This window comes from Nerophis ophidion, linkage group LG10, assembly GCF_033978795.1.
Source record: "Nerophis ophidion isolate RoL-2023_Sa linkage group LG10, RoL_Noph_v1.0, whole genome shotgun sequence".
NCBI classification, from domain to species: Eukaryota; Metazoa; Chordata; class Actinopteri; order Syngnathiformes; family Syngnathidae; genus Nerophis; species Nerophis ophidion.
In genome coordinates, this window is record NC_084620.1 from 39,728,295 (window position 1) to 39,744,952 (window position 16,658).

At 40.2% G+C, this 16,658-nt stretch overlaps 1 protein-coding gene across 1 annotated transcript; it reads right to left on the reverse strand.

Annotated features, from left to right (window-relative positions):
• Positions 1-12: 12 nt before the first annotated feature.
• On the reverse strand, positions 13-9,691 carry slc3a2a (solute carrier family 3 member 2a). Its single transcript, XM_061913723.1, has 10 exons — positions 9,550-9,691; positions 8,697-8,900; positions 8,438-8,622; positions 7,028-7,201; positions 6,858-6,952; positions 6,651-6,775; positions 2,293-2,402; positions 1,939-2,216; positions 1,639-1,858; positions 13-560 (listed from the first exon to the last, which is right to left on the reverse strand). The coding sequence occupies exons 2-10, from the start codon at positions 8,891-8,893 to the stop codon at positions 421-423; spliced, it is 1,524 nt and encodes a 507-aa protein (XP_061769707.1). The 5' UTR covers positions 8,894-8,900; positions 9,550-9,691; the 3' UTR covers positions 13-420.
• Between the last annotated feature and the right edge of the window lie 6,967 nt (positions 9,692-16,658).

A 16,658-nucleotide genomic window follows, 5' to 3' on the forward strand; every position in this document is an offset into this window, starting at 1 on the left:
CAAGTACAAGAGTTAGTACAGAACTTTCTGTTTATTCATTTCCGTTGAGAACTTTTTTCTTCCTCCTCTTTTCTTGTCATACACACCACTCCTTGCCACAAAGCCAAATAAGTAAATCTTAAGAAAATAAAAAAAGCCAGACAAAAATGGAATGTGAGACTTTTGTAAACAATATGCAAGGAGTGTATGTCCGACACGACCAACAACGCTTGAAAAAAAAAAAAAATTGTAACAACCGGCCATATGCTGGTAGTTTAAGCGAAATCCTGTCAAATGTGTGAAAAGAAAACGTTCCGTATCGTCCAAAATTCCTCCAACGTCAGTTTGGCTATCGATTTATGTCTAAAAACAGAAACCAAAAAAACTAAAAAACTAAAACCGTCAATCTAGTGGCGACTTGCCTGGAGCTTGACACCATCTTCAGCCTGAGTAGGGGAAGTGCAGGAGGACGCCTTGTCCGGGTGCCAGGGGGACTTTGTCCAGGGGGACTGTGGAATCTACCTCTAGCTCTGGATCTGTGGACAGCTTCACTGTTGCAGACTCTGGCAACTTCATTTCATCTGCAGGAATGAAGAAGTGTGTTAAAAGAAAACATATACGCACGCACACACACATAAAAATGTGTACACATACACTATATAGCCAAAAGTATTTGGCCACCTGCCTTGACTCACATATGAACTGTAAGTGCCATCCCATTCCTAACCCACATGGTTCAATGTGATGTTGCTCCACCTTTTGCAGCTATTACAGCTTCAACTCTTCTGGGAAGGCTGTCCACAAGGTTGCAGAGTGTGTTTATAGGAATTTTCTACCATTCTTTCAAAATTGGTGAGGTCACACACTGATGTTGGTCGAGGAGTCCTGGCTCTCAGTCTCTGTTTTAATTTCATGCCAAAAGGTGTTCTATCGAGTTCAGGTCAAGTTAATCCACACCAGACTCTGTCATCCATGTCTTTGTGCACAATCATGTTGGAAGAGGAAGGGGCCCTGAGAGCAGCCCATTCTTTCACAAATGTTTATAGAAACAGTCTCCATGCCTAAGTGCTTGTTTTTATACACCTGTGGCCGGGTCAAGTGATTAGGACACCTGATTCTGATCATGTGGATGGGTGGCCAAATACTTTTGGCAATATAGTGTAAGTTAGGTCAGGCAAAAACAGAGGCTAATTCATCCCTAAAAGCCTTTAGTTTTGTGACGTCTCTCTGCTCTTAAAATAAATAAAAATATATTTTAAATAAATATAACATCCCCTGAAAACCAGAGAAACAGGCTTGAAGGGATGAAATAGCCTCAAGTGTTTTTTTAAACACACCTTTATTTTCATGACTATTTACATTGTAGATTGTCACTAAAGGCATCAAAACTATGAATGAACACATGTGGAGTTATGTACTTAACAAAAAAAGGTGAAATAACTGAAAACATGTTTTATATTCCAGTTTCTTTGCACACTCTTGGCATTCTCTCGATGAGCTTCAAGAGGGAGTCACCTGAAATGGTTTTCACTTCACAGGCGTCATAGTTTTGATACCTTGAGTGACAATCTACAAGGTGAATAATCATGACAATAACAAAAAGTGTCCAAATATATATATATATAAAAATGAGGACTAAAAAAAGGTGGGAGAACTTGCCTGTTGGCGGCAGCTTGAGGTGGAGTGTCTCTGTGGCAGAGCCCCAGTTGACCGCTGTGATGAATCGGTCACTCTGGTCCCAAGAGCGCAGGAAAGAGAGAGAGGAGGCGGACGACTGGAGAGAGTAGTAGTCGCCGTAAAGGAGGGAGCGCTCTTTACCCCGAAGGTCGCTGAGGGATTTGAACCAATTCCTCACTGCTACGTATTCTTTACGCTGAGCCTTTGCAAGAACATTTTGAAAAACTTGAATATATGTGTTTTTTTATGTTACAAAGCACTTTATTTCTTCACCGTGCTTACCTCCAAAGTCTCGTTGACGTTAGCTCCTTCCTCAGGCTCTTTCTCGATGTCCCAAACCATCTTGGGAGATTTGTCGCCTTGCATCTGGAGGCCGATCTCATCGCCGTAGCTAAAAACGGGCGTGCCGGGCATGGTGAAGAGCAGCAGCTGGTAGAGGCGGATCAGAGCCTGAGACGCAGCCCGTCGGGACAGTTGTTCTCCTTCGGCAGCGCCAAGACCCCAAGCGAGGCTTCTCTGCTGACTGTGCAGGGAGTCCAAGGTGTTGATGCGCTCCCCCCCTGCGGACCAGCACAGAATGGTTCATTTTCACACCTGAACTGAACTGGACATGTGTGACGAGTGCCAGCTGTCTACCTTGACGGTTGGTGCTGAGCAGGTCCGACAGCACCAGGTCAGCACTGGACCCGTTGACCAGCTGGGACAGCTCGGTGGCCGAAACGCTTTTAACCACGCCCATTATAAGCCTGACCAAATCAAACAAATGATTATTCTCTCCCTAAAGTGTCCACAAGGGGGAGCAATTTCCAAGAATAATGTTCAGCGAATGTCAAAAACGGCTCATAATGAATGTAGCCATAAAAAAAAAGCCTGTTTCTGAATCCGTCGCTTACATTGCATAATCAGTAAGAAAAACTATATTATACAGCAGGGATGTAACAATATCAAAATCTCACCCTGCAGTAACACGTCACGATGTTATTGCAGTGATGTCAACAGAAAACATGAGTTGGAAAAAATGGCGTTGTTGAACTTATGGGTTATATAGTTCATGTGATGATCATTCATAATTTATATTTGATTTAATTGCTGATAAGCTACCGTATTTTTCGGACTATAAGTCGCAATTTTTTTTCATAGTTTGGCCAGGGGTGCGACTTATACTCAGGAGCGACTTATGTGTGAAATTAACACATTGCCGTAAAATTTCAAATAATATTTTAGCTCATTCACGTAAGAGACTAGACGTATAAGATTTCATGGGATTTAGCGATTAGGAGTGACAGATTGTTTGGTAAACGTATAGCATGTTCTATATGTTATAGTTATTTGAATGACTCTTACCATAATATGTTACGTTAACATACCAGGCACCTTCTCAGTTGGTTATTTATGTGTCATATAACGTACACTTATTCAGCCTGTTGTTCACTATTCTTTATTTTATATTGCCTTTCAAATGTCTATTCTTGGTGTTGGGTTTTATCAAATACATTTCCCCAAAAATAAGATTTATATATGTTTTTTCCTTCTTTATTATGCATTTTCGGAAGGTGCGACTTATATTCCGAAAAATACGGTAATATATTATTATTTACAGTTAAAAAGAGTTAAAAGGGAATTGATTTGATTTGTACATGTATTTGATATTGATTATTTGACAAACACTGACACTGGATTGTGTTGTCTATTTTATAGCCTAAAAAAAGGGTTAACTAAAATACTGCATGTTCCACAATTCATAGCGGCAAACCCGGATGTTAAGAAAGACAGGGAGCAGGTGCATTGTGGTTGATGAGATTGAGTGTTACGAACCTACGGGTGAATGAATGAACGACAGATAACAAGATAAAAGGATTGTTTTGTACAGTTTGTATCCCCATTTTTTTCTTATATAAAGTACAACTTTATTTACACATTTTCGACGTCCTGTTCAATACTTGATCGTAGTTAATCTACAGAAAAAGTGTGGTAAATTAAATGCTGATCACGCTAAATGAAAAAACAAAACAAAAACCTAATGCTCAAATACAACCCTATACATATTACTACCAAGATGTATTTTCAAAGTGCAAAAAAAGCGTAGAACAGTGTTTCAAGTAACAAAGTACATAACTTTCAGGTGAGTGTCTTTAAAGCGGACATTGCAAATTTGCTTTCCTGAGGAAAACTTTATTAAAATGCCCCATGCATTGATGTTTGTTATGGCTTACATCTTGGCTTTGCGTCAAACTTTTCCGCGTGATGATTAATCAAGTGACTACTTGTGCTGCTTGTATTTCCTTTTTTCCTCTTTATTTTTCTTGACTTCGAAGCCAAAATGCGTCCAAACGTCCTATTTTCCGCTCTGCTCCTCTGCATTTCCTGCAATCTATTACTGAGCAGCGGTGCGCAGGGGATTCTGGGAAACGATGTTTGCTACTCAGAGTGGCTCCCTCAATAGGGCCAGAAATGAAAAACTACACTGGCAGGTAGGTCTGCACGATTAATCGATATGCCGTTTTCAGTACTTGAGTGACAGCCAGAATTGTTGAGCCTCGCGTTTGTTCATCTCTCGCTTCAGAGAGAAAGACATCTCCCTCTGTGCGTCACTTTTATTCCATCCATCCATTTTCTACCGCTTATTCCCTTTTGGGGTCGCGGGGGGCGCTGGCGCCTATCTCAGCTACAATCGGGCGGAAGGCGGGGTACACCCTGGACAAGTCGCCACCTCATCGCAGGGCCAACACAGACAGACAACATTCACACATTCACACACTAGGGCCAATTTAGTGTTGCCAATCAACCTATCCCCAGGTGCATGTCTTTGGAGGTGGGAGGAAGCCGGAGTACCCGGAGGGAACCCACGCATTCACGGGGAGAACATGCAAACTCCACACAGAAAGATCCCGAGCCTGGATTTGAACCCAGGACTGCAGGACCTTCGTATTGTGAGGCAGACGCACTAACCCCTCTGCCACCGTGAACAGTAGAATTACCTGAATGCAGTGAGCCCTCTTTTCAGTCTCTTTGTTTGTTTCGACACCAGTCAGTAATAAGTGCTGCTAAGTAATAAAATCAAGAGGGAAAATTTTGATTACAAAACTAAAAATGTTGTTATAGGAATATTTCATCTTCAAATTGGATGGGCAAGATAAACCCAACACGGACGTGCGAGCGAGAATGCCGTGGTCACGTGACAACAATAAACAAAAAGGGCGACCTAGTATTTACAACTGGGGGAGGAAAAAAAAGCACTTTAAGATGTTAAATGCCCATCCATTCATTTTCTACCGCTTATTCCCTTTGGAGTCGCTGGTGCCTATCTCAGCTACAATTGGGCGGAAGGCGGTGTACACCCTGGACAAGTTGCCACCTCATCGCAAAATATGTTAAATGTTTCAGTTAAATTTTTGCTTACAAAAATAAGAATCCATTTTATTTATTTAGTATAGCAAAGTTATTTACCTTCCAAAAACCATACACAGGTAAACGATTTCACAGCAATGAGAAATAATTTCCTATCATTTTAAAAAGGTTACTTGCATTGTTGTTATATTATGATTGTATTACATTATTAAAATAGCATAGATTTGATCGATTATTTTTTCAGTTCAAGAGCACAATGTCGACAAAAGCTCAGTCTGTCGGCATTAAATCAAATATTATTGGAATTATTGCATATTGTTTTAATGTGTGGCACCTTGAGACAAGAATATGCTGACAGACCGTCTAAAAGTAACAGGTCTTCCTTCACTTGTTATTTTCACATTTTTATGTATAAAAATCACAAAATTTATCGCAATTGCAATTAGGTTGTTTCCTCAAAACCGCATTTCTGGTCACGCGTCACAGCATTCTTATGAGTTTTAAAACTGCGGTATTTACAATAACGTTACATCCTTGGTATTGTTGCGTCTGACCAGTCTTCCTCTCGGGGAATAAAAGTCACTGGTCAATCCCAAGTTCTTTCAAATGACATATGTTGAGTAAGAAGGACCATCAAGACAGAATAGGAATATTATCAAGTCATACTAAAGCTTTAGGAGACCAGTCCTACAGTCTGTTAATAGCAGCATCAAGAAGCCGTCTGAAAGCCAAACGGAAAGAGACAACTTATTGAATTCAAAAACAGCCCCCACCCTGCCCAGAAAGGAATACAGCTTCATTGTTCTAATACTGGTAAGGTAAAAAGGGAATATGATATACTCCCACATTCCAACCCTTCAAGGTAAAGCACACAGTTTACTTGCGGACATAAGATACAAGCAAAAAGAGTAAACATGGGAAAATGTTACCAGCTTTAAACATGACTATGAATAAAGAAAAAACTACTGCATCTGGCTCTGATAAATCTTGGCTGACATTGCTTAACACGATAAGTAATGAATAATTCCGCTGGTAATCACAGTGTAAAAAATAACGTTCAAAATAGAAAACATTTTCATGCATTTTAATCCACTCATCCGTTTTCTAATCGCACCTGCTCAAGAAGTCGCATTAATGGTAAGAAGTATTTTATTTAATATAAAAATGTTATTAAAAAGAATAAGATACTTATTATAAATGTTGGTCTTACTTAAAATTGCACGCATTTAGTTGTATTCAGTGTTAAAAAAATATTATATGGCTCTCACGGAAATACATTTAAAAAAAAATTGGCTTTCATGGCTCTCAGCCTAAAACCTTACCGACTCCTGATCCAGGTCTATCAAAACATCTTCCTGCTGGAAAATGTAGTGAATTGACTTATGAGCACCCTCTGCTGGATTCATTACTACAGCACTCCTATTTCCCCTGCAGGTAGCACCATCAGACCACTTAGTAATTTATATTAACATTAAAAAGAAACAACTATTTACAATTTTAAAGCAGAGAAAAATACATCTAGGAGTGAATGCCAAAAAGCGGGGAAATAAACCCCCAGTTGTTGGATTGCTTTTCGTCTCCACGCCTGAAAATTTATAAAAAAAAAAAAAAACTTTCCCCACATAAATTATCTTTCCTTTGCTTACTTTTTTTTAGCATCCTCTGTGTCATTGCCTTGAAGGCTGGACCAGTCCAAATCGTTGGGGGCTGAGGAAAGGCCAGCAATCTTGATGCCGTCGAAGCCCTTGTCGAGCCAGTGTTTTGCCGCAACCTGAAAGGGAACGTCACCATTTTCTTAAGCCGAAAGGATGCTGAAAGAAGGTCAGAGTGAATAAATACGTGACCATTCCTACCTGGACATCATTTACAACATCGTCAAAGACGTCATTGCTGAACCAGGGAGATGCTCCCAGATAGTTTGGAGTCAAGTCAAGCACCACAGAAATACCTGAGAGAAAAAAATAGGAATAATGGTCTTGACTAAGAATTTAAATGATCAATAAGTGATTGTGTGAGCACTCACCCTTCTTGTGGGCTTTCTCCAAGATCTCAAGCAGGTCATTCTCGTTTCCCTGACTAGGGTCGATAGTTTTTAAGTCCAAAGTGTTTGAATTGTTCGCCTGCACCGTGTGAAGAGGGCCGAGCACCAGACCTTTCACCTTCAGCTGGTTGATGTTGTCCAATTTTTTCGCCACATCTGTACACACACACACACACACACAAACAAACACAAACAGTTAAAAATGGAAGACACCGCTGCTTTGTTTGCTGACACAAGACAGGAAGATGTGAACAATCCCTCCAGACCCTCTGGGGGCCCTGAGTACAAGAAGGTCTTTTATGCGAGAATGAGTCACATGTATTGGATTTTTGCCAGATGGCCGTCGGAAACCTAAGCCTCCCCTCTGGCAGCAGAATGCATTCTCCCATCTCTTTAAAAAAACTTCAATGTGGAACCCTACATAAAACTAAGGCTAGGGCTGGGCGATATACGCGATATATCGCGGGTTTGTCTCTGTGCAATATAGAAAATGACTATATCGTGATATTTGAGTATAAGTTCTCACGCAATTGCTTTTAGCTGCAGGCATTACACCGCATGCTCTTCCCACTCCTTGTGTCTCCTTCTCACAGACAGCAAGCGCACAAACTTACACACGTCACATACGTATACAACCTAGCGTAAGAAAAAAGGTAGCGACATGGGTAACGTTAGCTGTGATGCTAGCAGAGCCGTGCAAGTGGTAATACGGGAGAAAGAAGGTGCGAATGAAGGAAAAATGTATTCCCAAGAAAAACAGCAGGGGGTCCATCGTCTGGCGGTGGTTTGGCTTCAAGCGGGAAGATGTCGAATAGACAACTTTAATTTGTCAAGTGTGGGGCACAAGCGTTGCTACCAGAAGTAGCATTACTGCTAATATGTAGCATCATTTGAAAAGTCACCTGCTGATAACTTTAATAAATACAGTTTTGGTCAATTGACTTAGTTGTGATTTCCTTCTCTGCATGAAAGTTTAAAATTAGCATATATTAATGCAGTATGAACAAGAATGTTTTAATGTAGACACATAGAATCATCATAATGCTGTGATTATATGTATCAAGTTAATTCAAGGCTTAGGTAAAATATCGCGATATATATCGTGTATCGGGATACGGCTTAAAAATATCGAGATATTAAATAAAGGCCATATCGCCCAGCCCTAGCTAAGGCTATAAAATTGCAGAAGTTGTCTAACATTCAGCTGATATGATACGCTAAAGAAGTGACTCAGTGTTCTTTAGACATTCTATGTCAGCAGTTTAGTATCAGAGGCTGAACCCTGAGCTTTGTCACAAGACTCAACAATGACGCCATTGCAACACATACCAAAGTCTGGTCTGGTGCGGTGGTATGGTTGAAAGAAGGAACTAAACAGTGCCAAGTTAGTACCTGCCAGTCCATCTGAGAAAGCCTCAGGGTCAGATATCTGGTACAGAGGACCCTCGTTCCACCAGTGCATCTCCGGAATGGGTTTGCAGCGTGGAGCCTGGACGATGATGACGATGGCTCCAGCCAGCATGCCCACCCAGCCCAGCCAGAAGAGGATGAGCAGCACCCAGCGGGTCCTCACCCATCTAAAAAGAAAAAGGCCTGGGAGTTCGCTTGACCGACCTGATGAAAATGAAAAACACTGATGATGATCTCTTACCCTGGAGTGCCGGCAACCTTCATGAGTTCTTCCTTGGAAAGGCCGGTGAACGCGACCTCCTCCTCGGAGACCTTCACCTTGACGCTGCCGTTCTTCTCGCCTCCCACAGTCTGGCCCTCGCCGGTCATGGGCTGCTTCTCGGGGTCCAGCTCGTTGAGCTCCACGTCTTTCATGTCTACTTCAGAGTCCTTAGTCATCTTCGAGCTGCAGTCAAGGAGGAAAATTACACAGGGCGTGATTGCATCATTCCATTTGACTTTAACAGCATCAGGGCAAAAAGTGGAGTCAAAGTGGCTTAAAAAATTTTTACAATATACAATTTTAATGGGACACTTTTTAAAAGTATTTTCTATTGCGAGTAATACACGTTTTTAAGTTAATTGAAAGAAAAGGTGCGTCACCCGTGTGACGTAATGGGCCCTGAACATTACACGAGTCAGCGCGCTAGCTTACTCACTAGCTAGCGTGGACTAACCGGCTAAACTAGCCTAACATACCTTTTTTTTTTTTTTTTTTTATAAGAAATATTTTACAACTTTTTAATTTTTTAAGTCACCTTCGTGGCAAGACTGCGTTTGTTTCCAGACCGCACTTTAGTTAAATTTTGTTCGTGTCGTAAAATGTTTTGTTTCGAATATTAAAAAGAAAAATATATACAATCATAAATATGCCGCAACATATTCGCGATTAAATGGTTATTTCGGAGATAATAAGAGTTTATTCTTTTATTGTTCCCGCGGTTATTAATAAACAAAAAGATAAAGCCGTTTCCGTCATCAAGACAACATGCTGACGCCCAAGTTGATTCACATTTACGGAGAAGGAGTAAAGAAAGAAGAACATGGCGGTTTACCTGTGAGGTGTAAATTATAAATCCGTCCTGTTTGGATGTTATTTGACGTTTCTATAGAAGGCACTTTCTTCTAATCCGCGCGCGGAGGAGTTTTGTGCCTTTATGAAGCTGCTCTGCTGGCCACGCCTCCCACAGTAGGAGGAGGAGGAGGGGGGTGGGGGGTGGGGGGAGGGGGGGTCGATCCAAATATCGCTTATAACGATACCACGTATAATAGGATAGGTTAGAGTACTCTTATTTAGAATAGAATAGAATTGACTTTATTGTCACTATATTTGCATATAACGAGATTAAGGACTCCAATTTAAGGTGCGGTAGTGGGAACAAATATGGGGTGCAATAAATAACACAAGAGGTAATAAAGGAAAAAACTGACAATTGAAATAAACAGACTACTATCCAATAAAAATAATAAGCAATCCTGTACAATATACAAAACACTATGGAAATACAAAATACTGTACAATATACAGAACAAAACAAGAGTCCCGAAGTAATAAATAGCAATCAGTGTCGGACGTATTGCACTCGAAGGGTTGTATTGCACAGTAGGGTATTAGGGCAGGATATTGTATAGGGGTGAATTATTATTATTATTATAAGTTAGAGTTCAACATGGTGACAGCTTTGGGAAAGAAGCTGTCTCTGAGCCTGTTTATCCGCCAATAAGGAAACTAAGTGGTTACAGAGTTTTTTTTGTTGTTGTTGTTTTTTTTACATTTTTGTCATATTTATATATTGTTAAAAAAATGAATTACAGCCAATATCATAATTGTTCAGTTGTCTTCTGTTATTTTATTTTTTTTTTACAAATATATTTTGCTTTTTGTTGTTCATGTTGTGACATCTCAATACGGTTATACTTTTATAGTGTTAAATAAGAATGACAGCCAATGCCATACTTGCCAACCTTGAGACCTCCGACTTCAGGAGGTGGGGGGCGTGGTTAAGAGGGAAGGAGTATATTTACAGCTAGAATTCACCAAGTCAAGTATTTTATATATATATATATATATATATATATATATATATATATATATATATATATATATATACATATATATATATATATATATATATGCATGTATATATATGCATATTTATATATATATGTATATATATATATATGTATGTATATATATAAAGCTAGAATTCACTGAAAGTCATATATATATATATATATAAGAAATACTTGACTTTCAGTGAATTCTAGCTTTATATATATATATATATATATGTATATATATATGTATATATATATATAAAGCTAGAATTCACTGAAAGTCATATATATATATATATATATATATATATATATACATATAAGAAATACTTGACTTTCAGTGAATTCTAGCTTTATATATATATATATACATATATATATATATAAAGCTAGAATTCACTGAAAGTCAAGTATTTCTTATATATATATATATGTATATATATATATATATATATATATATATATATCAATAAAAAAATACTTGAATTTCAGTGTTCATTTATTTACACATATACACACATAACACTCATCTACTCCTTGTTGGGTTAAGGGTTGACTTGTCCATCCTTGTTCTATTCTCTCCTTACCCTACCCTCTGTGATGATGCATTGCTGTGTGGCACGCACAAAAGTGCTTTCATCAAATGCACTAGAGTCTGGAATCTTCCATCTCTCCCTTGTGATCGAGGGAGTTGAGGTACAGACCGTGGACTCATTCAAGTACCTCGGGGTTTGGGTGGACAATAGGCTGGACTGGACTGTTAACACGGACCACCAGTACAAGAAAGGACAGAGCAGGCTGTACTTCCTCAGGAGACTGCACTCCTTCAACATTTGTAGAAAACTCCTGTGGGTGTACTACCAGTCTGTGGTTGCTAGTGTTCTGTTCTACATGGTAGTGTGCTGGGGGGGCAGTACATTTAAGAAGGACAGCTCCAGACTTGAGAAACTGATCAGGCGGGCCGGTTCTACAATCAGAATGAAACTGGACTCACTGGTGACGGTGGCAGAGAAGAGGACTGTTGAGAAACTAGTGAGCATCCTGGATGATGCCAGTCACCCTCTGCATAGCGTTATCAGTAGCCAGAGGAGCCTGTTCAGTGCTGGACTGCTTCATCCCAAGTGCAGGACTAATAGACTCAAGAACTCCTTTGTCCCACACGCCATTAGACTGTACAACTCCTCTCTGGGACGGGGGGCGGGGGGTATTAGGATGACAGGGGATGCAAAACATTAACAGTGCAATACGTTTTCATAACATGGTCACTACTGCCTACTTTGTCTTGTTATATTCTTATTTTACTGTTATATTGTTAGTCCCATTGTTTTTATTCTTTTTGTAATATTTCTTTATTTTGTTTCCTTTTAAACCCCCATTATTTACTTTTTACTTTTTTTTAAATTGATCTCAACTCTGTACACTGCTGCTGGAATTTTCATTTTCCTGAAGGAACTCTCCTGAAGGAATCAATAAAGTACTATCTATCTATCTATCTATCTATCTAGCATGGCCCAAAACCGGTCAATCTTTGCTTCCTGAGAAAGATCTTCACTGCCAAGCACTTGGTAGTCCACTACTTCTTCCCGGAGGGTATCCAGGTCCAATTGCAGCTGCGGCTTGGAACTTACAAGCATATTTCTTCATTTTACTCGTCGTCGTCGTCGTCGCCACGGCTGTATCTTCCTCGTTCTCCTGCTTCGTCTCCTTGTTGTGTGCGCAGTGGAGCACAGCACTCTTTAAAAGCCGTAGATGTTATTGTCACATATGCATGTACAGTTGATGGCAGTATTGTCCTGTTTAAGAGTGTCACAACATTGCTGTTTACGTCAGACAAACTGCTTTACGGTAGACGAAAACATGACTGCTGTTGTGTGTTGTTACCGCTCAGGGAGGACCTTAATGAAACTGCCTAACAATAAACCCACATAAGAAACCAAGAACTCACCTTCGATCATTCTACAGTTACAACGTCATTGGGCAGACACGCTGTTTATATTGTGGGAAAGCGGACGTGAAAACAGGCTGTCCTCACTCAGGTCCGCATGGAGCAGGAGGGGGCGTGGCCTCCAGCTCCGCCTGAATTTCGGGAGATTTTCGGTAGAAAATTTGTCCCGGGAGGTTTTCGGGAGAGGCGCTGAATTTCGGGAGTCTCCCGGAAAATCTGGAAGGGTTGGCAAGTATGCCCAATGCGGCCCCCGCATCAAAAAGTTTGGAGACCCCTGTACTATAGGAACAATCACAAAATCATGAAAGGACCTTGAAAATGTTGAAGTCAAAAGTATCAGTGTCAGCATCGGCGATACATACAACCCCAGTACAGTAAGTCCTTGATGTCGGATCGAGGACAAAAAATGCAATATTGCCCATGGCGACTCCTTAGCATTAGACAAACTTTATCAATCCTCCCAGAAAAAACATTTAGATGAAACCCCAAAGTAATTTGTGTAAAACTGTGAGTGTGAAAATGTTGATTAACAGCTGAAACTCATTGTTTTACCTTCGACCCAGACTGTACAAGACCAAACAAGAAAACAGGGTCTGTCAAATGTGTCTTGTTACTATTGACCGAGTACTTGAGGATTCTCAGAAATCCATAAAGTGAATCTGCCATTTTTGGTTAGTGGTGCCACTGTTTCCCTTTTACACAGGTCCTACTTGAACTGCCTCTTCCCAGGAAGTTTCTCCAATCCCCACTACAATAGAACCTTCTATACTAGACATATAGGCAACAATACATTGTGGAAATGATGAGTTTTGATGCTTAGGTGTGCATTGAGCTTTATCAAAAGTTTCATTGACAAACTGTTTAAATGATTAATTGTGATGAGATTGCCACCGCTGCTTGTGACTCATTACCATTAACTGAGTGTGGGTGTGTGTGTGTGTGGGGGGGGAGGGGGGGTTGCATTGTATTCTCTCTGATGACATCACGCACACAGTCAAGCAGCAAACCATTAAGTAAAACGGGTGGGCAACCTACAAGGTTTAAAGAGGAATTGGACCAAAAATGCAAAAAAAAATAAAAATTAAAAAATCTGTCTGGAACTGCACAAAATTAAAAGTGTTATATAAATGTTATAATGAAGGCAACACAATATGTAAGTGTATCTAATTAGCTATATTAGCCTACTATCAAAGGCTGACGCAACTTTTCGTTGACAGAAATGTTGTATTTTGATTTTCATTCTACACATTTTTGCAACATTGGATCTCATTAGTAAAATGGAGCCTTCTCACAGGATGATATAACTTCTGGAAATTACTGGTTTAGAATAGTCAAAGGTATAGATGTGTGTGTCCAAGTTTAAGGAAACGGCAGGCTGTCTTCTTCTAATGGATTTATTACAATCTTTGCAAGCTGGGTAATTAAGTTAAAGTACCACTGTGGCGATATTATTCTCTGCATTTGACCCATCACCCTTGATCAAACAAAGCTCACCTTTGTGCATTCACACACAGCATAAAATGTTTGGTGGACAAAATGAGGCAAAGGAGGAGTAGCATAAAACACGTCTTTCTGTGGCCGCATCGGAAAAAGTTGGATATGTTCACAAACTATGGTGAGTTCAAGAACCGCCAAAATCAGTATGACAAAACGGCGCTCGACAAATGCTGTAACCAGTGAAGCGTGTTTAATACAAATAGTGGGATTTCTAAAAATTACGAAGGTTTGTGTCACGCTTGTCCTCCTACAGAAAATATATTAACGCTAAATAGGAATATAACAAGAGAAACTAGGCAGTATAGTGACCTAATATGCCGGATTATATACTCCAGCAAATTAATAAAAATCAACAAATCTCACCTTTGTGCATTCACGCACGGCATAAAATGTTTGATGGACAAAATGAGACAAAGGAGGAGTGGCATAAAACACGTCTTTCTGTGGCCGGATCGGGAAAAGTTGGACATGTTCACAAACTATGGTGAGAGCAAGAACTGCCAAAGTCAGCATGACAAAACGGCGCTCGCCAAATGCCCTCATCAGTGAAGCATGTTTAATATAAACAGTGGGATTTTTAACAATTACGAAGGTTTGTGTCACGTTTGTTGTCCTACAGAAATATAATAAAGCTAAATAAAAATATAACAAGAGAAACTAGGCAGTAGTGACCTAATAGGCCTTATTATATACTCCAGGATATCAATAAAATCAGCAAAGCTCACCTTTGTGCATTCACGCACAGCATAAAATGTTTGGTGGAGAAATAAGACAAAGGAGGAGTGGCATAAAACACGTCTTTCTGTGGCCGCATCGGAAAAAGTTGGACAAGTTCACAAACTATGGTGAGTTCATGAGCCGCCAAAATCAGCAGGACAAAACGGCGCTCGCCAAATGCTCTCATCAGTGAAGCATGTTTAATACAAACAATGTGATTTCTAACAATTACGAAGGTTTGTATCACGTTTGTCCTCCTACAGAAAATATATTAAAGCTAAATAGGAATATAACAAGAGAAACTAGGCAGTATAGTGACCTAATATGCCGGATTATATACTCCAGCATATCAAAAAAATCAGCAAAGCTCACCTTTGTGCATTCACGCACAACATAAAATGTTTGGTGGACAAAATGAGACAAAGGAGGAGTGGCATAAAACACGTCTTTCTGTGGCCGCATCGGAAAAAGTTGGACAATTCACAAACTATGGTGAGTTCAAGAACTGCCAAAATCAGCAGGACAAAACGGCGCTCGTCAAATGCTCTAATCAGTAAAGTATGTTTAATATAAACAGTGTGATTTCTATCAATGTCATGTTTGTCCTCCTACAGAATATATATTAAAACCTTTTTTTTTTCGCCATCTTTTTGCATTTTCCACACATCTCTGAAAGGAGTCCAGGGAGCCACCAGGGCAGCGGTAAAGAGACGCATGCAGCTCCAGAGCCGCGGGTTGCTGCCCCCCAACATACAACAACAACAACACGGCTTAAAGCATATAGAAGGCCCACCAATGCCAAGAAGGGTGGTCACGTTCACAGTGCGCCCAGGTCACCATACTAAAATAACTGTTTACACTCGCTGCAGGTGTGGAGTTACAGCCGTGGACGTGCTTCCGGGAAAGAAATCTCCCACCCATGGAAACGAAATGTCACGTACAAGCAGTTCCACAGCATGTCTGCAGATAATGTGTTGTGGCTTGCTGCTATTCTAGAAGGAGATAGTGTTACATTCATTCATTTATAGCATTGCCTTGTGCGTTTAAAAAATATGATGCATCATATGGGAAAAAACATTTCAAAGGTTTAGAGCAGGGATGTCAAACTGGTTATTCATTGAGGGCCACATGGCTGCCATCAGAGGGCCACTTGTAACTGCCAATAATGTAGGAATTTGCCTCTGGATTTCATGATTAATTGTATAAATAGTTTTAAGTAGACTGTCAATTTTAAAGTTAAAGTTAAAGTACCACTGAAAGTCACACACACACTAAATGTGGGGAAATTGTTCTCTGCGTTTGACCCATCCCCTTGTTGTGGAGGTGAGGGGAGCAGTGAGCAGCAGTGGTGACCGCGCTCGGGAATAATTTTTGGTGATTTAACCCCCATTTCCAATTCAGTACCCCCAATTACAGTAAAACATTTACATTTACACAATTTTACTGTGAAATATTTTCCATCCATTTTCTGCCGCTTATTCCCTTTGGGGTCACGGGGGGCGCTGGTGCCTATCTCAGGTACAATCGGGGGGAAGGCGGTGTACACCCTGGACAAGTCGCCACCTCATCGCAGGGCGTGAAATATATTGTTTGTTTTTTTGTATTTTTTTTTTTTTACAATATTTTTACAGTATATGGAAAAACAAGGGGGGGTGGGGGATTTTACAGAAAAAGCTTGCAGCTTAGTTGCCGGAATTTTTGTGTTGAATTGACATTGGTTTTTACAACATCCATCCATCCATTTTCTACCGCTTATTCCCTTTGGGGTGGCGGGGGGCGCTGGAACCTATCTCAGCTACAATCGGGCGGAAGGCGGAGTACACCCTGGACAAAACGCCATCTCATCACAGGGCCAACACAGAAAGACAGACAACATTCACACTCACATTCACACACTAGGGCCAATTTAGTGTTGCCAATCAAAGTATCCCCAGGTGCATGTCTTTG